We start from the raw sequence: 25718 nt of genomic DNA on the forward strand, positions 1-25718 counted from the left end.
AAATCGCAATTAATTAACACCATAGATGAAATACTCCCACAACCAAACCTCGCATCCGCTAGGGGAAAAAGTGGCGTAAGAGGAGGGCCTTCTACCTGCTTCTACCACTTGGTAAATTTAAATTAAAAGTAAATTTACTTCAACTACCGAAATAAATATTAAAGCCAATGTTAATTTGGCATACATTTCAGTAACTCCCGAGATCAAGTGATAGGAGGTCTTTCCCCTACACCACATTTTCTTCCAGCGGAAACCGTATTTGCACATCAGTGTACAAAATTTTAAGATATAATCACAAAAAAATGGATAATCGTCACAATCAATCTGGAACAACGAAATTCATAAAAACATGACATACGTTTATTGGACGGATTTATTACATATTAGATCATATAACTATATTGCACGGTTCATTCATACGTCGTTATCAAATGTGAAAGTAGAATTACAATAAATGCTATGCAGTTGAAAAATATACATTACAAGTACATAATATCCAAATATAAAAATATTTGAATGCAGTGTCGAAAAGAGAAATTGTAACCGACTGCTCCTACTTGTTATTCGTAACAGATCGTTTTCACAATCAGTTAAAAGCATCATCCTTATCTTTTATTGATATATGTATCACGAATTTGATCTGTTAGCCACTCTATACCCGGTTGTAAACCTTCTCCGGTAATTGCATTTGTCGCTCGTATATGCCAGGGTTTATTTTGTATACGGTCAAGACCAAGACCAGCAACAAGTTTAACGGTAGTCAAAGAATCAGGCAAATCCATTTTATTTGCCAAAAAAAGTATCGGTATTTTGCGACCTACAACGATTAGTATACTACATTTTATTCTTTAAAATGTTTCTTCAACTTAATATTAAAAAACAAGCCTATGAAAGTTTTATACCTGCTATGTCTGGATGTTGAAGAAGCATATCTAATTCTTCTTTGACCACAACCAATCGTAACTTGTCGCTGCTATCAATTATAAAAATAATACCATGACAATCCTTGTAATAATGTTCCCACAAAGCTCTATGGCGGTCATGACCTGACATATCGAATGCCGTGAAATTGACATTTTTAACTGAAAAACAATTATTTGAATATCATTATAATTACAAAATTTTAAATGAAATAAAGTAACCTAAAATTACACTTTATAAAGCGCCATCTTTTTCATTCATATCCTTTGATTTTCTTTTAAACGAATAAATGAGAATCACTGTACGTGTAAGAGATATCTTGGCGGGATATTATTTCAAAATTGGGTTAATTAATTTTCAATGGAATAATTGTTACATTTAACCATGGAAACAAACAATGAAAGCAATAATGTTCGTAACTCTGAGAAACGTTTAGATAAACGTAAAGGTAAATAAAATGTCATTTAAAAATTTAACCCTACTGTTTTAATAAAAGTAAATAATAACATTGTCCATTATCCAATATTAGAACTGGTACACGAGAAGGAAAAATTAAAACAACAAATACAACGGTTGAAGGCTGTAACTTTGCAAATGGAGTACAATTTAGATCTTTCCACATTTAAGAAAGTTAAAACTGCCTCTGATCTAAACATGTCTAATGTTACTACTGATAGAGACATCTCAGAAGTTCCAGATGTTAATGTGGAATTGGAATCCCAATTGTTTAGATATGCCGGTTTTCAATGCATTCAATTTTCCCATCAAGAATTCATATTTAACTTTTCTGCACTGAATAGATACAACAAAGAAAATATTTATGCTATCCAAATACTAAACAAGGAAACTGAATGGTGCTTAGGAAAATGGATAATGCCCATGTCTGTTGACTTAGATAACTTAGCACCTCAGTTTTCTAAAGGTTTAAAAGGTGTACCTCCTTTTGTGAAAACTTGTAAACAATATATTGATTGTTATACTGTTCGGCATGATCAATTCAACACTTTGAAGGTATATATTTATTTCTAATGCTTTTATTATACAAGCAATGAAGTCAACCTCATAAATTTCAAATTTTCAGGAAGCTGTATCTCATATAAACAATTGTACCTTGCAAACAAATGATGGACATAGTCTTATTATTTTAGACGTAATAGGAGTGCATAACATAGAGACTGATTCAGACATAAATATAATTATATATCTTCATTATAATATTGATGAAGTCAGACCATGCAAAATTATAGTTGACTCACAACATGAGAATAAATTAAATAAAAAAGTAACAAAGCAGTTAGAACATTCTTTGAAGTGTTTCAAGATGTTTGATTTATGTACAGCATTTGAAGATATGTTAAACGATAGTTTCTTTACATGGGCACAGGTTGCTGATGAGGATAGTCCATTAAATATCAATGTATGTCGAATCCTTGGTTCATTAATCTTAAAAAACTTCCTGTTATTAAAAAAACTGATTTTTCTTTTTAGAATTTAAGCAACTCTGATGAAGAAGGATTTTTAGAGGACTTTACATTTCAAGAGAAAAGTTTGTCATCGAGTAGAAAGAGGAGAAAGAAAAGAAAGACACCAAAACAACGTGGGACGCATGGTTCAAATATTTCAAAACGGATCAGGAAAGATGAAGAATCTACTTCATTTCAAAATAAAGAGGGAACTAGTTTTAGTCAACATTCTGTAAAGCTAAAAAAGAAATTGAAACAGACAAAATTGAAATTTCGATTATATAATAGATCAAGTTCATACACAACTAGCAACACAGAACAGCTTAAGGATGTCACTCCTGAAAATGCCATAGCTAATAGAAAAGTTGATCAGGTAATTACTAGTACTCCATTGCATCAAAATCAAAATCGCTCCATGGGTGTTACAAAAAACAATGTGGATGACATCAGTGATATTGTCAATGAGGAAAGTTTACAAAGGCCATAAAGAGAAGGTAACATTGGGTCTATTAAAGAAAATGAAGTCATACATAAAGAACAATCCAGTAAGAATTTACCTGAAAAAATGCTGTAAAGTCAATGAAAACAAATTTAAGATCATTTAATAAATCAAAATGAAAGAGTCAAAAGAAGAAATCACCTACTAAAAAACTGAAGAAGACCCAATGAAGATACAAAATATAAATATCTGACAAAGTCTTAAACAAAATATAATGCGCCTGTTCTTTTATATGCCATCTGTACATATCTCTTTTATATAAATAAATGTATTTGCAGCTCAGTATACCAGGTTCATTTCATAATAAGTGGTGCTTAAACTGATCAATACAATAGTGCATGTGCGAGTAACAATATTGTTGTAAACACGGTAATTGAACATCAAACAACGTCGTTCTCTTGTCATTCGTTAACTTACATGAAAATTTTTCAACATTATACCCGACAGTGGGCACTATGTTTATGCAACGGTCATCCTCGCGTTTGAAATTATTTATGACCGTCGACTTACCACTGTTATTAAGGCCCACTACTAACACGTTTACTTCTTTTTTCCTAAGACCTAAAAGATTCGCTAAACGGTCAAAGAGCCCCATTCTTTATGCTATCTTGGAGTATTGTTACGTGTTTATCGAACATCAATAGCGAAAGCTGTTAGCATTGATTGCCTGAAAGCAAGAAAAGGATAGACCTCATAATGAACAGAAAATTGTCCCATCGCCCTAAAGACTAGGCTTATCTCATAAAGTATTATTAATAAAAATCACAGATATTTTAGAATTTCAATATTTTACATATATGCTCCTCGAAATTTCAATTGCTAACTTCAATACCCCGCAATTATAATTTACGTGCACGAATTCTATTTACTTTCTACAGGGTTGAGAGACACTGACGAAACACATGCTTTTGTATTTCGAGACTATTTTTATTGAAACATGAATGTAAAAATCAGTTTGTGAACAGTTTGAAATTAGTTGTTTTTGTATTAACTTGTTTTGTCAGTTTCGTGCGTTAAATTAGAATTATCAAGAAAATGGTAAATGATAACTGTTGGAACATTAAAATTTATTATATTAGGTTACTTATTGTATTATATACAACATTTAAAATTGTTTTCAGCCAAAGGGTACAACGAAGAAATTCATTGATAAAAAGAACTCAGTAACATTTCATTTGGTTCATCGATCACAAAAAGACCCGTTGATTGCCGATGAAAATGCACCTCAACGAGTTCTCGTGCCTGTAGGAGACCCACAGGCCGCTAAATCAGAGAAAAAAGGGGTGGACGACAACAAACGCAAGGAAGAACAACAGAAATATGGCATATATTTCGACGATGACTATGATTATTTGCAGCACCTTAAAGATGTCAATTCATTGCCAACTGAATGGGAACGTGTGGACTATGAAAATACATCAAGGAAAAATGATAAGAGCGATAAAAAGGATGCTCCAAAAATTAATTTACCTTCTTCTGTATTTGCCTCAAATGTAGAAGAAAAAATTGGACTTCTCAACAAAACAGCACCTGTTTCTGGATTACAGTTAAATTTGGATCCAGATATAGTTGCAGCAATGGATGATGATTTTAATTACAGTGATCCAGAAAATGAGTTGGAAGACAATTTTATAGAATTAGCTAATGCTGAAAGCAATGACAATGAATTTGTAAATGAAGAAGAATATGGTATGTAAAAATGTATTATTCATATGTAATAATATGTGTTCTGACTGTGATTTAAATTGATTAGAGCAATCATCTGATGTTTCGTCAGAAGGACAGATGGAATTATCTGACGAAGAACAAGATGAAGTATGCAGTTTAAATGGTGCTCAGTACACTTTTAGGGAAGAGGAAACAAAATCACGTTTTACAGAATATTCTATGAGCAGCAGTGTTATAAGAAGAAACAAACAGTTGACTTTTTTGGATGATAAATTTGAGAAAGTTAGTATTTGACATTAGATACTTTTTTTTTATTTCATTGATATCTATTATTCATTGTTATGTTAATAGATGTATGCAGCATATGACGAAAATGAAATTGGTGCCTTAGATTGTGATGAAATTGAAGGGCATGTAGCACCAGATTCAGATTTACTTCTTCAGTGTGCAGCAGAGTTTGAAAAACATAAGAATGAAGATGTAAGTACTATGAATTTATACCTGAAGAAAATGGAAGATTATTAAATTACTAATTTCGACAGGCTGAAAATGTAGCAAAACTTATGGAAGATAGAATGAAAATTCTAGAAAAAGAATACTCTAGTTCTGAAGATGAAAATAATTTAGATGATCTTGTTGTTGATGCAAGACAGAGGGAAAAATGGGATTGTCAAAGTATTATTAGTACATACAGTAACATTTACAATCATCCAAAATTAATTTCCGAACCCAAGGTATATAATTCAAAAGTAATTTTCATGCTGCCTTGTTTATGATGGTATAATAAATCTGTTTGCAGCAACCAGAAAAAATTAAAGTCAATCCAAGAACAGGCATTCCAAAAAATGTATTGAATGATACCCCTGGAAGACTTACTGCTAAAACTTTGGCTCAATTTGATCAACAAAATGAAAATTGTAAATTGAACGGACCTCAATCTACTGCAGAAACTATGAAGTCAACATTGAGCATATTAAGCATAAGACCTAAGGGAGAAACTTCAGAGGAAAGAAAAGAACGGAAAAAGGCTCTGAAGGAGTACAGAAAAGTAATATTTGTTCATTAATTTTTAATACCAGTGGCACAAGTCACTAGTAAAATTGTTAATTATCTATTCTAGGAACGAAGGGTGGAACGAAAAGCAAATACTGAAGCATTTAAGGAAGAAAAGATGCGACAAGAAAAAATTTTGTTAAATAACAAACGAAACGTGCAAGGAAATCATATATTTTAATGTGTAAAATCCTTTATATCCTATTCCCTCGAGTAAATTGAATAATTTATATTCGTTATTCTATATTGATTGTGTTATCAGAACATATACTAAATACATTTAAGTTTTTAAATAGTTGCATTGTCTAAATAATTACGAAAAAGCTTACGTTTTCGTACAACATTATTATTCATTTAGATGAACACTATAATTAATTATAATTATAGGTATTACTATAATTAGCATGCCTAAGTTTTCAGTTCATTTAGAATTACTGTATTTTGACATCTACATAACAAGTTGTACTCTAAATACACGAGTTTCAGCATTTAACCCATTTAACTATAGTTCGAAAATCAAAATAACAGTGGCATGGAGAGCGATTTGACATGTGATAAAAAGAAAGGAACATGGAATGTGTAATAAATATTTTAAGTTTTGGCATTGTAAACAATGAAAAATAAGTACATTTCCTTTCAGCACTGAATATCGTCTAATATACTTTTTAGTAAGTAAATACATCGGTAGTGTATTCACTATTAACAGTAATTTTTTGGGTACTGGTTGGTGCTCCTTTCGAGTGAGACGCACGTGAGAAAACTAGGAAAAGCGCCATCACTTAAGGCGGGGCAAACAGCGGAAACTCCAAAGTCATATGATCGATTTGTGATTCTTTCGTTCGGAATACGGTTCTGTTCGTTCGTTCGTTGCAAAGATGGCCAGCCAGACGCAAGGTATTCAACAGCTTCTGACAGCCGAAAAAAGAGCTGCGGAGAAAGTCTCAGAAGCCAGAAAACGTAAGTTTTTTTTTTCTAATTATTGGAGTTTATATTTTAACGATGATATATTTTGTGCATAGCACATTGCGATGAACTTTTGTATGACCCTGAGTGTAGTTTAACTGGGTGTAACCTTCCAAATCCATTGAGAAATGATATTTGAAGAAACATGAGTTAAGATAATATTTTTCGCTTGAGATGCTTAAGGTATTTCATTTCATTATTTCGCGTGTGACTGTAGAAATGCAACCACGTCACACAAGTATATTGTTAAACAAATCTCTCTGATAAAATACAATCTTTATTAATATAATATTTTTTGGAAAATTCACATTTACATGTAACTTTGTGAAATTTGTTATAAGAAAGTTACAATTCTGATGCTTTTTTTTTAGGTAAAGCACGCCGATTGAAGCAAGCTAAGGAGGAAGCTCAAGATGAAATTGAAAAATATAGGCAAGAGAGAGAGAGGCAATTTCGTGAATTTGAAGCCAAAGTAAGTGGTTTCCTTGTAAATAGTTTTCTCAAGATAACAATCATGTAAAATATTTGTCAAATCATTCTTCGAACCTTTGAACATTTGTTTCTCATTTTAATGTTTAGCACATGGGTTCAAAAGAAGATGTTGCTGCACGTATAGAAGCTGATACAAAAGTGAAAATAGAAGAAATGAATCAAGCTGTAACTGTGCACAAGAACACTGTGAGTTGTTATTAAATTTGGACTCTTAAAATAAGAATATTCTCCATTTGGTATATACACTACATTATTCTTTATGTTAATTAGGTCATGCTTAAAATCTTGGACTTGGTGTACAACATTAAACCAGAGTTGCACAAGAACTACCGCATCGAAATGTAAATCGGAAGAAATGCATCTGCGCATATAAATATCACCTTTTATGCTATAAATGTACATTCAGTACTTTTCTTTACCATATCTTAAAACGTATCTATTGCCGTTATGTTGTACTTTTATCAGAGGAAGCGTATATACCTTTTAATTGTAGATGGTGGTACTCAAATTACTAGAATTTTTTCCGCAGTTGCTACACGACAATAAATGTAATCGTAATTACGCTGAGCTTCTACCATCATGTTGGAAAGTTTAAGGTTTATAGTAGATGCATCGCGATAGTAGTATCAATGTATTAAAGAAATTGTCGTCATTGTGATATATCAAGGCCTAGATATATTAGGATGACGTATAAATGTTAAAACTTAAGGTGGTGGCAAGAAAAATTGTACATCGTTAAATGTATGTTGCTAGATGTCATTCCATAGTTCTGCAGCATCGAGGACACAAATTGTGATTAAAGAATCCCGTACAACCTTTCGAGAATCACGGACAAGCTCCCACTCTAACGTGATTCCCGCGACGATGTACAAATACACCGTTTGTTTTGTTTGAAATTTTTAAGCGTTGTTAAGTTATACATACAAAGTAATACCTATACCTCATGTGTATACCCTGTCTCTGCGAGCTGGTTAATCTGTACAGTATTAATGTTCAACAATAAAAATAGGTAAAATCCACTGGAGTTTTAACATATACCTCCACTAAGAGAGCATATTTCAATATATTCGCGTTTCGTATGCAAACGAAAATGAGTTCAACAGTTACGAAATCTGCATCGGCTGTTACGTAAAAGGTTTTGGACCGTTAAATGTTTACGGTAACATTCGAATCGGTGCCAGCTGATTCCGTAGAATAGTTGAAGGATACATTATCGAGTAACAGCACAATATACCGCAAAAGAAATTGAACCAAAAGAAGAATAGTATTTTAAATTTACTTACGAGGTCTGGAATTACTTCGTAAAGCTCGTGAATTTTAATATTAGCCAACATTTTAATTTGCAAGTTTAAGTTCGCCCTCGTTCTTCAGCGCAAACGCGAAACCAGTGAAACTTCCAAGTGCAATGTAATTGGCTATTTCCATTAATGTTCGTTCCGATTGGTCGGTGATCTAAACGTAGGAGAAAATATTCTAAAATGGAGGGGGAATCAGCTGTGTAAACCTAGCTTTTCCTTGGCCGACTGATCGTGGTCACGAACGGCGGCTCGTTGAGTTGCGCGTAGTGCGTATATGTGTGATGTGCGTTCACACAACACTAGCGCCACTCTATAGAGACCGAAAGGTGGATTCGATTTCGCGAACTAATCCTGGCAGCGCGGAGGCGGTCAGTACGTGTGCCATTCTGCACCGAGAAATGGAAGCCGACGAGACGCGTTCGGGTAGTAGGAGCGCGAGCACGTTGCCGATCTACGAAGTTGTGTGTGAGGACGCAGTGACAGCTGTGCACGAGTACGCGTTTTAAATCTGTTATGATCAAGAACGTACCGGGTAATACCGGTCGCCGACCAGCTGCGAACCCGGAGAAAAAGAGATCGTCGTAGATAACGCGTGTCGAAAGTTCTGTGTGAACGGTGTATTTTTGGTTTTTTGGTTTTCTTGTTTCTTCGAAGACACGTTAGAAGATCTTGCGGAGCAGTAGAGTGTGCGTTCTTGGAACCTCCTTGGATACGATCCTTCGCAAGATGTGGTGTCTCGTCAGCCAAGCGAATTCCGTCATCCTTGAGGTGCAAGTCGACCCCAAAGCCATTGGTCAAGAGTGCCTTGAAAAGGTGAGTCAGTTTATTATTACACTCTTGTTATCGTTGGGATTTAATGAAAGGACAGGTCACCTGCTGCTTTTAAATCGTGTCTCTGTCGTTTCTGCGTTGATACTTGTATCGTTCGTGTCGAAATGTTTTCTTTTCCTTTGTAATTTGTTAGTTCTTTCTCTGTGCCATCGGTTTTCTAGCAATTTTTCGACACAGACAGATTTAAAAAAAAAGCTAGAATACGCAAATGTACAGGATGAAACGTGAACAAAACAGTCAAATAAGAATCTACCAATGACATTCTTCTTATTTGGTTTGATACCTTTGTAACTTGTATTCTTTAACGTATTTCGTTGAAACGCGAAATAAGGAGAGAAAGAGAGAGTGAAACAACAACACCGAGGTAGATGTATCGAAGGTCGCCATTGTCCCAACGTTGCGTGGATCGGTTTCCATGTAAACAATAACAAAAGCGATCGTTTATCGCGGCTGTATTGTGTTTTCTGATATTGAAATGTGTACAAGTGTGTCGGCTTGATATCACTGATACAATTTCAATAAGGCACACGCGGGCACAGAACGTGGCACGTCGAAATTGGTGGTAGGTCGCGGTATTCGCGGAGCTTGTTTTCTCGCGAAACAAAGTCGTGTTACGGTGTGAACGGTGCTTTACGGACAGATCGCAACTCACGTGCGCAACAGATGCCCGAAAACATTCGGTTTGTACAGTATGTGTAGCGAGTACAATTTGAAATTTGAGGTCGTTGTCGATAGGCAAGGTGTTGGGATTCGTTGCGATCACCGTTTAAATTTCTCACCGTGTTTACGATACAACTTCGATCCGTACAAAGTGCACGGAAATCACCTGACACAGTAAAATAATTCGTTTGTTTATACTTTTATACCATGAGAAGTTCACGACGGTGTGGACTGTTTTCATCGTTGTTCGCCTCCGTCGCGTTAACCGTTTTCTATTGAGAACCGACACGACTCGCGGTCGTCGTCGCGTGTGCTTTGACGGAAGACGTTCCGTGTCAAAATGAATACATTAAACAAAATTAATTACATAATTAAATTATATTTAATTTACCCCCGACCTGGGATGACCTCACCGGCAACGTCGGTGGTCATTCTTACCAGTACACCGACGTCTCCCGTTCTTCTTCGGGGGTTTAACTCTATTTATAGATGCGAAATGCATCGATGCGCGCGTGTAGCGGTGTGGCAGCTCGCCCTATACATAAGGTACATGTTCATACACGGTATATATATGTGGATACAGGCCTTTACTCACGTTCGCTTGTTCGGCGGACTCGTTCGGTCACGGTGTGTATACCGCGGGCGTACAAAGCCTCGGATTATCGTTCGTACGCATATTAAAAATATACCCGTGTGTGTGCTAGCGTAAAATGATACTTCGAAACGCAAGTGTATTTTAACGTCGTTTGTTTACCATTCCACAGGTATCCCGTTGATATTTGTTCAACTTTCCGAACGATTCACGGGATCCAAGCATTATTTGCGTTACGATATTAGGAGACAAGGGGTCTTACGACATAATCTTTTCGAATTGAAGATCCCTTGTTCGCTCGACGTTTCGTAACCACATCGGTCAGACTTCTATCTAGTTAGATTTAGAAAAGTTCTAGTAACGTAGAAGAAACACGATTTTCGGTAGTTTCAGATCGCTGTATAGTGGATTGTCGATGTTAAATGTCGAGGAGATATGAATAAATTTTTAGAATTTCTCATTTTCGATTCCAATGATTCGTCATTAATCGCATCAGAATGTCTCTCTGTAACCAAGGATGCACGTTCGATACATGTATTAGGCAAACCAAGCAAGCCGATGTCTCGTGTAAACGAAACCGTGGATATAAGGCTGGCCTTCCAGTGCCGTGTTTACCTGTAATATCAATCCGAGCGAGGCACTCGACGATGATTACGGTGCCACCAAGTGGGTCAAAGCCTAACTGGGTCGCAATTTCACTGAGCACCGTATTATTAGATGCTTGAAGTGCGCCCACTGCGACAATATCCCCCTGACAGGGGGATTCTAGTTTGACTCGCGTGGTGGTCTACTACGGATTCACACGCATACTTCTATCACAGAAATTGATTTCTATTATGTATTTATGGAACAATCAACAAAAAAGCTTATTAGATATGAAGTTTAAACCTCCCTTTATAATCAAATTTAAATAAGAGTATTTTTAAAAATATTTTAACTTAATAATAGTTAATTTAATATGAAGTATAAACTTTATCTGTTTCTTATTAGATGCATCGAGAGTTTTTATTGAATGTTGACTTTGCTTGTTGCATCATCGCCGGAAACATCGATATCATTAACGACATCCTGTTTGTCCGAGTTGTCGGTCTTATTTTTTCCCCCGGAATGATTCTACGTGAAAAAAATATTTCGTGAAGGCGTCGAGAAGATAAAAAAAAAGAATTAGGTCGAAAGTGGTGGGAGTTCGATTCTGAAAATTCAATTTGCGTCGCCTTTGTGCCGCGAAGTCGATCGTATCAACGCGCGTGGCAGACGTTTTCAAGATCTAATTTGCGTTTAGTAGCACCTCTTTCATGTCGCGTTTCCTTTCCGTCACGTGCACTCCAGTGGTCTTTTCTCCAGCGATTAGCCACGTGTCTCGTAACTGATTTCGTTTAATAATTACACAGGAAAAATCATCGTGGTCTGGGACTCCCGCAATTTCGTTCTGATCTCAGTATTTGGAAAGTAATTTAAAACACGCAAGAATCACGGGGCTCATAAGAACGGCTATTTCACCTTGCTCCACAGTTTAGCCCAAAAGTGTACAAGTTTTGGGAACTCTGGGTTTAATCGTTTCATTCAACTTTTAGTTGGTTTAAGCCGAAGCGATAAAGTTTCCGGACGATAGAACCAAGTTTCCTCCCCGGAGTGTTTGAATCTCGATGTATCAAGTACTTTCCAAGTTCATCCTTTTTTTTCTCTTATCCTTTTCTTTTCTTTCCTCGACGGTTTACAGAGATCTTGCCCCCGTTCTTAGCGTCCAACAGACAAAATTACTACTGTAAAATAATTAAATTCCAATTCAGGCCAGTTTCGATGGTGTGTGTACAACCGATCCGATTTCACCTGACAGGAAAATCCTGTTTATTTTATGGGGTTAGGTGGAGGACGACACGGCGCAAAATTACATTCGGTCGTTGTAACGGGGGGGTAATGGATGGTGTAGAAGCTTTGGATCGTTCGAGGGACCATAGTAGAATATATGAACCCACCCCTGGAAAGTTGAAACAATTCACGTCAGATCCATAATGCAGCCTCGTGTCCAAGTTAAGTCCTCGGTTTTGCCCGCGTCTTGTTTAATTTGTGTTCGGGCTGCTGGCGAAATCGGTCGACTGTTTCGGAAACCGAACAGATTTCTCGCAAAATTACGTAATCGTTAAAGACACGGGAATAAATATTGTTTAATTAGAAAATGCAATATTGTGTTCGTAGGGGAGTAAAACAGTCGCGTGAGATATCAGAATAAACAGTCTTCATCGAACGGAAGCGAATTTATCGTAATATCTTCGTAATATCTTTTAACCAAGGCAAACACACCAATGAATGAACACTGAAAAGCTTTTGCAACTATTAAAGTCGCATTTTAAATAGATATTTGGCGCATGAAAATTAAATTTTTTAACATCTGTACCTTTTTATAACGCATAGATTGCAGGTAGAAAAAATTGGGAAAATGTAATCAATTAAATTAAATAGAAGATATGAAAATTTCACCAGTGAATGAAGAATATTATTTATTTGTATACATATAATGTTCATTTACTGGCGGATTCACCCTATAGAGTTTGACGTAACAGCGAAAAAGTTGGAATTTGTGATATTCTCTTTCACTTTGTCATTGATACGCCGCATATTCCCCCTTTCCGCTTCATTACGACGGAGAATCGAAGAAAGAGCCCGGGATAACCAGCCGGAGCACTGCTTTGGAGTTTAATTAGGTGTACGAATGGCACCCGGGGTCTTCTTTTACGGTCGTGGGAATGTTCATTTAACTTGAACCATTTCCGAATTTCTCGCGAAGCCACGCGGATGGCATATATACGTTGGAAAGACGCCGATCCTCCCAGCCACCAGTCGGTCGCAGGAATCTCATTACGTCACTTAATTGCGTTCCACAAGAATCCTTTTCCCTCTGTCGACGCTGAATGCACCTTCAGCCCTTTTATTCTTTTGGAATCGCGTCCGTTTCCCGTCGACGTGTTCCCTTTGGGCTGAATCGCAAGAAATTCTATTTTCACCACCGCACCGTTCCTTCGACGGTTTACGGTAGAATGATTCTCACGCCGAAGATCGATCCTTCTTCTGTTCCCACCATACCCCGTTTAATATCATTCGACGACTTATACACAGGGTGGACCACGAAACGTGATCATCTTAGATTATTCTACCGCTGGCTGTTCGATCGAATTTTGTTTTTTTTTTTTTGCTAATATCACAAGATGAGTGTACCAAATTGTGTGTCGACCACTGATCTGTATATGTATATGGATACGGGATGGGGTATATGGAGATAGTGCAGTCGCGGACGAGTTCTCGTCGGGCGTGGAACGTCGTCAGGTGTGGCGACGTCGCCGACGGGAACCCGTGTGTCTAATTAATAGGATTAATTAAGAAGTTCGCGCCATGCTTTCAGCAAGTACTAATTTTCTTTTCCTTTTCGTCTCGTTGCATAAATTACCACATTTATACAATTATAAATTGCAACAGACACATGCAGACAGAGAGAAAGGAAGAGAGACACCGAAAGAGTTAGGGCCAGTCGTTAATTGGATTGGTATAGAGATGGTTGGAGGATTGAAAAGGAGAATCGTATAACGTCGCAGGACGGAATATGGCAGAAAGTATTAAATAAACGACCGCCTTGGAGTGTACGTCTCTGGTGGCTGGGTTAGGAAAGTAATCGACGCCGGGGAAAAAGAGAAAAATGACTCGAAGGAACGGAGTGGGAGGCCGAAGACCGCGTTGGAAGCTACCCTAGAGGGATAGCTAGAGCTCGTTCATCACTGCCTGGCCGTCCCTAAATGTTTCCTTTGTGGGTTTTAAAACTTTTAGCAGTGGTGGGTCGCCGTTGTCCATGTCCAGGGGTGGTAGTAGTATCTCATCGATTGTTTTATAGCGGCACCGACCCACGGGGATTTGTCCCCCTTCTATAATCCAGAAACCCTTGTCCAAGCTACTTTTACGTTTTTCCATGTTCACGGTAATTACGAATTCGATGCGGGAAACGACAGTCTGACGGTTATACATTGGCTACCAATCGCAGCACGTATTTCTCGAAACTCTAGTCTAAAGTGCTTTAGAACATTGTAAGATTCCGTGTATACAAGTTTAGTAGAATGAAATTGTTATTGTTAAAATACTAAACATCGAAATCTAACAATTTGTCTTTCACGAAGCCTCCTCGTCAGAGCTTCTCCGTCGACGTTCAACGACCCTTGAATAAGGCAATATCCCGAGGCACTATATCGTGCTCCTTTAGCACGACCAAAGAAATCGGAGAATTGCTGGTCCACGGTTTCCCTTTCATCCTGATCTTCGTGCTTCTTTTTCTCACCTTGGAAAATTGCATCACGGGCCTAGTTTGTTATTCTTCATCCGCATTGTTCGTTTCCTGGTTCGTCATCTGGATGCAGAAAATGGTTAACGACGACGATTATCTTGAAATTATGTGCTCATGGAGATTAGTAGGGTGCGGCGTTTGAATTGTTTCAAATTTACCCATACGTGATACTCGGTACGCGTAACTCGTCCACAAAGTATCTCGACTTTGTACTGTCGTTAACCTATTACAAATGGGGTACTTACATTGCATGCGACGACAACGTGTAATACAGGTTACACCGACGTGTACGCGATTGGACATGATTAAGAAAACAAATAACCAGTTATTATCGTCGCGTTCCGCGCGCTAACTCGCGAATGTGTGCGCTTTCGATCACGCACGAACACACTCGCATGATTTCGACTTCTCGTCGTCAATGAAGAACAAACCGTCAAATTAATTTAAACGAGAAATCCGTTTCGTTTCGAGGTACGATTCGAGTTTGATACCGAATTAAAATCGAATGATTTTCGGTTTGATAATAAAAAAATAATATTTAACGTATAGAAAGCTAATTATGTATTATGAAAAAAATTTTAAAAACTTAAGAATCTTTCTTTTGCAAACAAAAAACGAAAAAGTGAGAAATATCCGATTCGCCCCAAAAGTTGGTTCCAGTTTCTTCTGTAATTACGATCCAAGGTTCATATTAATAAACTTCCTATCTATAAACATTGAAATTTAAAAGCCTATTAATAAGCTACCGGTCAAGAAAGTGTTAAGTCTCAAATCGGTCGTACCGTGACAGAATATTTTTCGTATCGCTTGCCTCTTGCCCGTGAATTCAGCCTATTCTGTCTATGATTCTCAGTATGAAATGTCACGAACGTTTCAGACCACGATGGTACGCGTGCAGAGATTCGAGGTAACGTTTGCGAGATGTCGAGGAGCCATCGAATTCCTGATACATCGACGCAGCGAAACACAGAACAAAATACCTTCGCATATACATACCACCGTAGTCGCGAAATATTGCAAAAATTCGCGGCAACATTTACGCACAGTGAGAAAGAAAGAATATCGAAAGATGCAGAAATTCTTCTGTCGAAAGAAGGGTGAGGCCCGATTCTCGAAAGATGGTAGACGACGGCCACCTACCACGCTACCGTCGACAACGAAATTAAATCGAACGTACGGTGACCTACTTATTAGCATCGAGAACGAGGAGGGACACGGAAAATCAACGGAACAGCCGACGGTTGCCTTTTCTCCCCCATTTTCATCGCGCACTCTCTCTGGCCGTGCACCAACGGCAAATTAAATTCTCCAGCGGACAAAGTTAGCGCCCGTGGAGTTGGCGAAGAAACTTGAAAGATTACCGCTTAAAAGTGAGATAGAGAACTGGTGGATTCAAAACGTCTACCCGGTGCATTGGAACTAAAGACGGGCTGTGGTAACATGTATAGGGAAAAGTTATTCAGAATGATGACCTTGACAACATATCTCAAGGTCATTGCAATTGGCGAGGCTGGACCTATTCCGAATAATTACCCATTGGTTATCCGATAGGGGTGTGCAGTCGGTTATCAGAGAGGATTTCCAAAACGATCCCACAGGCTAAACGTGAAGTCGAAGAAACGAGGGGAAAACAGTAATATCTGGGTTACAGGTCGAACGAGACTGTCGGCCGGTGATTGGATTCTTGACGACCGAAACGGAAATTGGGTGAAATACGTTAAATTGGAAGAGAAGCGACAGTCGGAAATGGAAAGATCCTCGTTCCCTCTCGTCACCTAGATCCTCGAGTAACATACACATACACTGTGTGCTTTTTCCGCTCGATCGAACGTAACCGTGAATCTTCAATTTTTCGTAGAAAACGAGAGAAGAAGTAAATCATATCCACTTGTATATGCGTTCCTTTTGAGAATCCTCTGTACGAGTATCCCAGTGGTGGGTATAACGCCTGAACAATAATCGTGTAGGACAAGCTACACGATAATCGAGAGGACTCTGTATGTAAGGTTTAGTCCCAATTACTGTCACCTTAAGATTGTACGTGACATTTATTTAATTATTTTACCTGTTTTTTAACATAAAGATCGTCTCAGTTTAGAACATAATATTATTTAACATCTCTTTCGTTAAAAAAAAAGTAACTGTTGCTTCACGAACGAATTTCCAGCAGTCGTCGTGAATGTTTCGCAAGCTCTGGGTTACGGCACATCGTGAAATTAAACGAGGCTCGGGGATTAAATTTGGGGATTTAACCCGCTGGATAAAGAGGATCGATCGATTCGCCTTTTTTCCCCCCCTCGCTTGTCTGCATCACGATGCAATTTAAAGGCGGCAATTATGCGCCGCCTATCCGTTGAATCTATGCGAGAGCAGGCTTGCTTTCTATAACGGAAAACCACCGACCCTTTTTTTCTTCTCCATCGTAGATCTCCGCGCGCAATTTTTCCGCTGATTTAAAAGCTGCATTTAAAACGCTTCATTACGCCGGGGCGAGAACTATGGGACGGGAGAGGGGGGCCGTTCCCGTGGATTATGCATCTCTCATTTGCCCTCCCGGAATATGGCAGCAATTTGAAACAGTGCCGGACGAAAAACACCCCCAGCTGCTACCGCGACTGTCTCTGTTGCGTTCATTCTAATCTAGCTCCATCCACCCTCGTCTCTGGCGCTCTTTTTACCCTTTCTTCGCAATACGCCGCAATATCCGGGCATTACGGGCAGCATGAACTCCTCTTGGGTTGCTTAGTCGACAGTTTTAAGCACTATCCAGACGTTCCTCCGTCGTGGTAGCTCGCGTTATATACCATTTGGGTTTCACGGATCCTCCTTTTGTCTCGGTTTAACGATACGATTGATCGTTAGACCGCTAACTGCGTTTGTCTACTGCAGTAAACGCCTAGTTTATCTGTTTGGTGGGCATATTTGGGACATTTTTTGCGATATATTATAGTTTATTATATAGTATTTATAGTACGAAATTTCTTCGAATTACATCCAAAGATTAGAAAAACGATGCTACTGTGACTAGTAGTTTATTATTTATTAGAAGTTTTCATGTATCTCCTCTGGTTTTCGAGAATAAAAAAAATACGTATCCCTTATATTTGACTGCTTAACAGACCTACGAAGTTTCATCAAAATTGGAGAAGGTCACTTCCGTGCCTTCCCTTGTTAGTGGAATTACCCTGTATAAATAGAAATTGTAGAAAAGTTTTGACACCTAATTGTTGTTTCAGAAGTCTAGGAACGAATGTATTAACGTACATGTACCGTGAATATCGCGGAAAAAGCCAGAACGACCGCAGTATTGTGGAACGAAACCGCTATTTCGACGTAGCTCCGGTCCGTTCCTAATCCGCAACGATTGTTCGATATCGAGAGAGGCTTATCTCGTATCGGGAGTATGCCTTGGTGTTACATCGATGTCTGTGTCGATCTATAATTCTTGCTTATCTTCGACATGTGGTCGAATGCTGGAACCAAGTCGTTACTAGAACGTTTTCGATCGCCGTCGTGATAGGTATCTTTAACTTGGATCGAACTCTTTCTACTGTAAATCGACAATGTCGATTTCGTTCAAACCAACGGTCTCGATCTTTTTCATCCAGGAAACAAAAAAAGGTGGTATTTTACTCGCGTCTCGCGTTGGAAATCATTGGTCTCGTTTATGAAACGTTGATCACAGAAATTCTGTCGAAGGAAACAGAGAACAACGTTCGCGATCTCGAAGGTTTCCTCGATGGTTTCCTCGATCGCGTCCTTCGGACGCGAGCAATTTCAACTGCAATCGTTTCCGTATTCGGTTCAGGTAAGTGTTTTTCTAAACAACACGCTTGCTAAACTGCAAATCATCGGATGACAATACAAAAGCACACCATACACTACCGATCAAAAATATGGGACCAGGTCTGACAGCTAAAGAAAGGGAAAATATTATTTTATAAAGATTTGAGGAAAACGACGTGCTAAAACTGATTGAAAATTATTTCTATGTCTACTGATTCTGTAATTTTGATTATATCGTGAGAGAATAATTAGTTACTGTTTTATCATGAGCTACGGTCCCATACTTTTGGCCTTTAGTGTACATATACATTGGCTTGTCCATTCCTCGAGGGTCGTGTGGGTGTCACGAAGCGTTGTCGCAGCCAGGTAATTCCATAGGAAGCTCACGAAGAATCATAAAGCGTATTCAGGACCAGTTTAGCCCCCCGGGGAATGGCCTTAATGCAGTCCACTCTTCCTCCTCCGCCTCCTCTGTCCATGCATATGTAACGGCCGATCCAACGTTCCCTCTGCATACAGACGTATAACCGGTATATGCACACGTTCGTAACAGTAACACATTTAAAGGTAAATACTCCGTTCGTTTCGAAGAGACACGCAACACGGATGTCGTACCCCCATGGAATGCTTATGTCGTCGAGCTGCACCAGTGGCATTATTATCTCTCGGCCATGTGGATCGGAGAGAAGGTGGATATCGTGCTGCTGTTCGCCTTGTATCTACACACGTATACCGTTAAAATAGAAGAGGCAGAGCCTGGTGATATCGGTGCACATTCTGGTCTGGGTTATCTTCCCGTGGGAATGTCCACGGCCAATACGAAAAACGTCCTGCGTCGTTTCGAAGAGATAAAACCCCCATACATTTGAAAACAACGAAGAAACTCTATGTGCCCGTGTCGTGTATTTTTTTTTTCCACTCCGTTTCACGTAAGAGTAATCTCGTTTCGCGCATGGGACGGGATCTAGGACCGTTCATTGGTGGAAGATTGGCCGGGATAGCGAGTTACAAGCAATCACATGCGTCCGAATCGGTCGGAAGTAGTGGGGGCTGCGCAGAACGGTCGAAAACTCGTCCGGGCGCGGTGCTAACCGACAAATCGGGACGTGTTTAGTGATGGGTAACCAAGGCAGATTCTACTCGACCAAGTCAGATGACGTCACGGGACCTGTTTATAGGGATCGGATACCATCTCCCCTCCCCTCGGCCCCGTGACGTCATCTGGCTTGGTCGGCTCGAGTCCGGCTTGGTTACTCATCGCTAAACACATCTGGACTTGTCGATTAGTACCGCGTCCGGCACGGTGAACGGACTCTCTGGCGCGCAAAACTTTGCCAACTCGATATTCCGCTGAATTATCGCGTTCGGTTCGTTCGTTGAATCGCGACACGGCGAGACGAAGCTCTCCGGTCCAGGGGATTAAAGTTCCGAAAACATCGATGGAAATGACGCAAGTTTTAAACTCGCTCGTGTTCGGTCTGGGGGGTTTCGCGAGCCCCACGGTCACGAAAGCTTTTCTCTCCAGCGATCTCTAGTCGAAAGTTTTCACGAGCTTGGGTTTTCTGTTTACGACGTGGACACGGTACTAATTCGACCCGGATGCCGCTAGCACACGCACCTTTGGGAGACACACGGTGTGTTCTGTGCTACTGAAGTTCTGGGCGTGTGTAATCGTATAGGAAGAACGCCGCACGGATTATGTAGGGACACACACCTCGTGGGATTCGTAAGAAAATCTCGGGAAATGCGCTGGTGGCACAGTTCCCGCGACATAGCCCGCATTGCCGCTGCTCTCTGCACCTTGTTATTATCTCCGGCAACGATGTCTGCCGCTGAAACGTATGGTAAATCATTCATGGAACACGCCCATTCCGCTTACGTGCGCGACAAACGGAACGGACGATGCGTGATAACGTGATACGCTTTTCCTTCGGATGGATCCTGCCTTCGTGTTGTTTCCTTCGCGAGTGACTAGGGTAGTACCCCAATTAATGCCATCTTAAGATTTGGAACAGTTAACATCTGTTTCGCTAAAAAAAACAAACCCGACCTATTGTGATGCATGCAATCTCCTTTATTTCATCAAAGTGGCGTTAAAGTTCTTAATCCACAAGATCTGCCTGTCTTATGCGTCCTATGCGAAGTCTTCAAATTCGGGGCGTTCAGTTGGAAGCAAACTTGTACACGCACTGGATTCTTCCACCCTTTCGTCGCGAGCAAAAGTACTCGAAGACCCTGGGATCCGAGCAATATTTACTTGGCCAGGAACCGCGGACAGTTGGTTTTTACGTCTAGCGGACTTTTCGGCCAGGGAAGAGACACGACGGTTTTGCTCTCGAGGAGAAAAGAGAGTGGTTTCTCCTCGTTCACGAGAGAATCGAGTTATACCGGTAATAGGTTTTCCTACCGTGTTCGCTCTCCCGTGTTTTTTTTTTCTTTTCTCACCCCCATCGTTTTATCATTGCCGTTCCTTTTTCCGGTCAGGCCGATGGTCCGAGCAGGTTCGTTTCTTTCCGTGGAACAGGAATATACGGGCTGGTTGAGGATACATTTCACTGGATACTTGGTCAGATGCACCATCCAGTCTTTCGATTCTTCTTTCTTTCTGCTCCTCGACACTGACGAAGCTGCTCTGTACCTACTTCCCCCCAAATTACACTGTTTATCTCGCACCAGACAGAGAGAAAGAAACAGCGTGTTACTGTTCGGGAAATTATACAATTGTTCTCGGGGGAAATGGTCGCGAAACCCGTAAAAGTGGAAGGGAAACGGGCCGTGATTCGAGGTGGAACTAATCGATTCCGCTTTGCATTCGGCAGTTCCGTGGCTCTTACCACGGTCTGGTTATTGAGATACAGGACGCGTATGTGCCGGAATAAAGCTCCTCCCCCTACCCAAACCCACGGAATGGCAATAGGTTAATCCATGCAAATGCAACTTCCCGTCGACCTATAATCCGCGCTCAATTGTCGGTTAAACGTTATTGCATCGCAGTTACAAGTTTTTCACGGTGGTGAACGCAACGTTTCTCTCTTTCTTTTTCTATTGGGCAGATTTGTAGGAACAGTTCGATTTTGCTGATATGTATTCGATTCTTCAGGGTGAAATCACCCCTTAAACGTTAACGCGTGGTTTCCTGTAGGGTGGATGCACCAGGAAATGACTACGTACCAGTGAATTAACATTATACAAATTCCTCGCGATTATCGTCCAGAACTCGGGTCCACGCCGGGACAATAATCTTATAGGAAGAAATTCTTGAGACCCTTGTAAATTCGTTTTTTTCTCCGAAGCCTGAGTAAAATAAAGTATGCGTTTGGCAGATTCCACGTCCCCAGTGGTAGAGATAACGTCTGGACAATAATCGTGTAGGACAAGCTAGACGATAATCACGAGGTGTCTGTACTAATCTTCATAAATATTTTTTTTGTTATTTTTTTAACATTCACATTCACGATAAATGTATAAAATCCGCAGTCTAGTGAACACGATAGATCGATAAATTGTGTCTTTGTGTTATTGACAGGAAGGTGAGCAGCGATATTCGATCGTTCTGGTATTTCGTAAAAGGAAATGGCATTTCCGCGTCAACCACGAACATATCGACCGTTTTGGCAATACCAACCGATTTGCCGAACGCCGAAGAAACGAATCTCGAAATTCGAACGCGAACTTTGACAAATGGGACACGCTGTAATTAATAGGTAGCTCGCTTTATCGTCCCCGCTTCGAAGTTTATCGTTTCGTTGCGCATGCCCCAGAACGTCGAGCCCCCAGAGCGATGGCTTTTTGCGAATTTCGGCGAACGATCAGCGTCAGGCCACCGAGAATACTCTTATCGACGTACATCTCCCTGAGGCCAGGATCGTTGTCGTACTGTGCAAGCTTCTAGGCGCTCCCGTGTGGCCAATTCCCTGTTATAATTTGCACAGAGCGCGCAGTTAACGAGGGAAACGTGCAATTAACGGAAGAAATCTCGTTTCACGATCAGCAAATAACTATTTTCCCTCCTGTGGAAGGAGAACGGTAGTTTGTAAACAATTTCATTCGATCGTTTCATTTTTGGATCGTTTTGTCGACGTAGACCCGCATGAATCGTGCTATCATAGACGCAAAAATTTCATCGTACGGGTTTAAAGGCTTTGCTGATTCATCGATAACCTCTACCGACGTGTAACGAACGAGCTTAACGAGCTAATTATCGAGGGAACGTAACAAAGAATTCCATGTCGATCAACGTGAATACTGCCAACACAGAGAGAGAGAGAGAGAGAGAGAGAGACATACGGCCAAGTAACGTCGCCCAATTAACGCAGACCGACAAAAGTCTTTGAATTTTTCCCTCGATCCCCAACCGGTATTATAGAACGTTACGGATTTTTAGCCTCTTTCCAAGGGAATCAAAGTGCAGCGAATTTTTCTTGGACGCCGTGGATGTACAGCCTGTATCGTATCCATTAACGCTAGTCGATACGCTATCGGGGGTACAGGCTTTAACGCGCGGCTACATTCTTCGATAACCTTCTCCCGCAACGATTTTCCTTTTATTACGCGCTTTAAAAATCACTGACAAGGAAACTTCCGTAACCAGAAAATTCTGACATTTTTTTAAACTCGGGGATGGAGACGTAGAACCTGTCAAACGCATACTCTATGCGAATTTACAAGGGTCTGAAGCATTTCTCCCTATGAGATTATTGTCCAGTTCGGGACGATAATCGAGAAGAGTCTGTATGAACTGGAGGCAATTTTGGACCAAAAGGAATCTTTAACAAAGGAAACAAATCTTAGACATAACTTCAGGTCCTGAAATTGATCTATAAAAATCTGAAATTGTGTAAAAATTCGCAGTCTAGTGATCACAGAATCGAAAGCCTCGTAGGATTTCTACGATACATTTTTTCTTCTCGTTCGACGATAATTACGCAACTCGTGCGGTGTTGACGCTTGAAAGCTTCATCAGTTCGTATTAGAGGGTGCAATTGATTGAGCGATTGATAGTTTGTGATTCGATAGGAATGGACAATTATCAGAGCTTTCGATCTTCGACGCTGTTTGATGCGGTGTACTATCTACCCGTGCGTTCAGTTTGCACGAATGGCGGCGATATCGTATAATTCACGGCTAAATTCAGCATCGGTTAACCATACGGAAATCGTCGTTGCTCGTTCGTGTCATCGATGAAAACGTAATCACGTACTTTGTCTCTGGGTTACAGCGATGGGGAACGAGCAGATTTAATTACACTGGCGTTGATGACAACGAAGGCTCGAAATTTCATTGCAGAATCCATTCTGGCTTAAAGTGAACGTTCTTCGTACGTTGGTACGCTTGCAGTAGAAAAGATCGAAATATTTGTTGGTGCAAAGAATTTTTGACGAACAATTAATGCAAACTTTCGCGAACACCGTATTGCTTATCGACAGGCGTGCAATTGTACCGCATCACAAATGGACTCTAGGCGCTATACTTTCCGCAAACTGGCGACATTCCAGGCGCCATCGGGCGAATCGGCAGCCGAGATTAGTTCCTAGTCTTGACACGAACTACAATAGAAACGGTGACATAAAGCACGGCCATTATGGTGCCCGACTGTCTGAGCAAAACCAACATACAGGGTGTACCAAAGAGAGTACCCCAAATTAACTTTAGTAAGTTTTAGCAAAAAATGTTCAGTACAAAAGTTTTAGGGTTTAAACTAGGCATCTGATGGTGAGCTTGATCACGATATAGGGGTCAAGTTTAGAAGTCATTTTGAGGCCAGTTCGATTGTTTTAAATGGGAACTCTTACTTTTAGCACCAGAAATGGGGAACGGAAAATCTTACGTTGAGATACGTGGTCTCATCATTGGATCGAAATGACCTGCAGGGTCTATTTCGAGGTCAAATTTGTAGTTTTTTTTCGTGAAACGGCCTCGAAGCATTCCAGAAGCCGTACAGCCAGGCGACACATCGCAATTATGTGTATATATACGTTAATCCGCACGAATCGTCGCAGTTTTCTCGAGCAAAACTTGCTTTCCATCGCGATGATTGCATGGACGCGTGATGGTGGACTGGGAGGAAAGGCAAAGTCTAATTTTCCCCCGTTGCATCTGGGCTCGTTACGAGAATAGCTTAACGAACTCGTCCTTACGGTTCTCTCTCCTATAAAGGAAGATCGTATTAATGCCGTCTGTAATCGCGCTCTGGCGTTAATCGCAGTTATTTTCCCGCTGGCCGGGAGAATATGAATCCCGACGAGATTTCAAGGAGAGCAGGGCGGAGACGATGGAGGATGGGGGACGGAAAAGATTACGAGCATCGGGGAAATTGCTTTCGAAATTACACCGCTGAAATGTTAACATCGCGACAAAGGCCGTCAAATTGAAATCTCGAGGCTCGCGACGACGTGTCCCAGGTTAGAGTGGGGAAACGATGAATTATATTCTTCGGTCTGTATTCCCAAGATGGTAGATTTAATATTTTATTTTGCGCCGAGTAGTCTGATTTCTACCGTTAAGTGATTCATTAATACTTCCTCTTTTATTACATTACAGTACGTTAACACTGGAACTACCGATTCTGTCGATTTTTATGAATTTTGAACGTGTTAATATACATTCTGACAGAAAATGAAAATCTCTATGAAACTTAATATATTTAGGTTTTAAGTCGACGTTAACAAACAATAAAAATAAAACAAAACAGCGATAACTTTATCTGCTACTTGTGCATATATTACACCTATTAATGTATTATACAGTTTAGTTTAGAATACATTCAACCCTGGTAGTTCTAGTGTCAAAGTACTTTTTTTTATTTATTTTTTACTTATAGCCCAAATGTCAATGAAACAATTCGGTAAACAAATGTTGCCTCGATTGAACATGCGAAAGAGCTCGTTGACCGAACGTGTTTCGAGGTCTCTAACTGGGTCGGTCCTCTCTCTCTCTCTGTCGTTGTGATTTATTTAAATTGGCTGAAATGACAGTAGCTTCCTGTTTAAGCGGACCCCACAGGGGCCACGTGAATAGTGTGTGGCGAATATATTCGTCGGGGTCGCGAAGCAAAACGAGAGACGACAGTCATCCTCGCCTTCTTTAGAGACGATTACACGAAGGGGAGGGGGTTGAGAGGCGAAACGACGAGAAGTATCCCTCACGGCGCGGAAATTGTCGGTTGACT

General features: G+C 40.0%; 5 protein-coding genes across 5 annotated transcripts in view; 4 read left to right on the top strand and 1 right to left on the bottom strand.

The window, feature by feature from the left end:
* Positions 1-605: 605 nt before the first annotated feature.
* LOC107187180 (ADP-ribosylation factor-like protein 6) lies at positions 606-8412 on the bottom strand. Its single transcript, XM_015575197.1, has 3 exons — positions 8343-8412; positions 903-1082; positions 606-817 (listed from the first exon to the last, which is right to left on the bottom strand). The coding sequence occupies exons 2-3, from the start codon at positions 1051-1053 to the stop codon at positions 606-608; spliced, it is 363 nt and encodes a 120-aa protein (XP_015430683.1). The 5' UTR covers positions 1054-1082; positions 8343-8412.
* LOC107187144 lies at positions 1306-2871 on the top strand. The gene is made up of 4 exons (XM_015575153.1): positions 1306-1369; positions 1451-1932; positions 2003-2338; positions 2410-2871. Exons 1-4 carry the CDS (start codon positions 1306-1308, stop codon positions 2869-2871), a joined length of 1344 nt encoding a protein of 447 aa, XP_015430639.1.
* On the top strand, positions 3901-5785 carry LOC107187179 (protein LTV1 homolog). The gene is made up of 7 exons (XM_015575196.1): positions 3901-3921; positions 4005-4572; positions 4637-4833; positions 4903-5031; positions 5094-5285; positions 5351-5599; positions 5672-5785. The coding sequence occupies exons 1-7, from the start codon at positions 3919-3921 to the stop codon at positions 5783-5785; spliced, it is 1452 nt and encodes a 483-aa protein (XP_015430682.1). The 5' UTR covers positions 3901-3918.
* On the top strand, positions 6394-8078 carry LOC107187181 (V-type proton ATPase subunit G). Its single transcript, XM_015575199.1, has 4 exons — positions 6394-6561; positions 6939-7039; positions 7147-7245; positions 7330-8078. Exons 1-4 carry the CDS (start codon positions 6480-6482, stop codon positions 7402-7404), a joined length of 357 nt encoding a protein of 118 aa, XP_015430685.1. The 5' UTR covers positions 6394-6479; the 3' UTR covers positions 7405-8078.
* A 320-nt stretch (positions 8413-8732) lies between the features above and the next one.
* The window catches only part of LOC107187201 (E3 ubiquitin-protein ligase MYLIP), a 70208-nt gene continuing 53222 nt past the window's right edge, over positions 8733-25718 (top strand). Inside the window, exon 1 of the mRNA XM_015575227.1 lies at positions 8733-9170. Coding sequence (XP_015430713.1) covers positions 9084-9170 — 87 coding nt within the window. The 5' untranslated portion in view covers positions 8733-9083. The remainder of the gene's footprint in view (positions 9171-25718) is intronic.

This window comes from Dufourea novaeangliae, unplaced genomic scaffold, assembly GCF_001272555.1.
Source record: "Dufourea novaeangliae isolate 0120121106 unplaced genomic scaffold, ASM127255v1 scaffold99, whole genome shotgun sequence".
In the NCBI taxonomy this organism is placed as follows: Eukaryota; Metazoa; Arthropoda; class Insecta; order Hymenoptera; family Halictidae; genus Dufourea; species Dufourea novaeangliae.

What these genes read in the sequence shown, in the direction of transcription:
- LOC107187180 (XM_015575197.1), bottom strand. Translation starts at nt 1,053, where the DNA reads ATGTCAGGTCATGACCGCCATAGAGCTTTGTGGGAACATTATTACAAG. An exon ending in TCAACATCCAGACATAGCAG is followed by an intron (nt 818 to 902) that starts GTATAAAACTTT and finishes TAATCGTTGTAG; the next exon opens with GTCGCAAAATACCGATACTT.
- LOC107187144 (XM_015575153.1), top strand. Translation starts at nt 1,306, where the DNA reads ATGGAAACAAACAATGAAAGCAATAATGTTCGTAACTCTGAGAAACGT. An exon ending in ATCAATTCAACACTTTGAAG is followed by an intron (nt 1,933 to 2,002) that starts GTATATATTTAT and finishes TCAAATTTTCAG; the next exon opens with GAAGCTGTATCTCATATAAA. An exon ending in ATAGTCCATTAAATATCAAT is followed by an intron (nt 2,339 to 2,409) that starts GTATGTCGAATC and finishes TTTTCTTTTTAG; the next exon opens with AATTTAAGCAACTCTGATGA.
- LOC107187179 (XM_015575196.1), top strand. An exon ending in TGGATGATAAATTTGAGAAA is followed by an intron (nt 4,834 to 4,902) that starts GTTAGTATTTGA and finishes TTATGTTAATAG; the next exon opens with ATGTATGCAGCATATGACGA. An exon ending in CTCTGAAGGAGTACAGAAAA is followed by an intron (nt 5,600 to 5,671) that starts GTAATATTTGTT and finishes TATCTATTCTAG; the next exon opens with GAACGAAGGGTGGAACGAAA.
- LOC107187181 (XM_015575199.1), top strand. Translation starts at nt 6,480, where the DNA reads ATGGCCAGCCAGACGCAAGGTATTCAACAGCTTCTGACAGCCGAAAAA. An exon ending in TTCGTGAATTTGAAGCCAAA is followed by an intron (nt 7,040 to 7,146) that starts GTAAGTGGTTTC and finishes TTTAATGTTTAG; the next exon opens with CACATGGGTTCAAAAGAAGA. An exon ending in TAACTGTGCACAAGAACACT is followed by an intron (nt 7,246 to 7,329) that starts GTGAGTTGTTAT and finishes TATGTTAATTAG; the next exon opens with GTCATGCTTAAAATCTTGGA.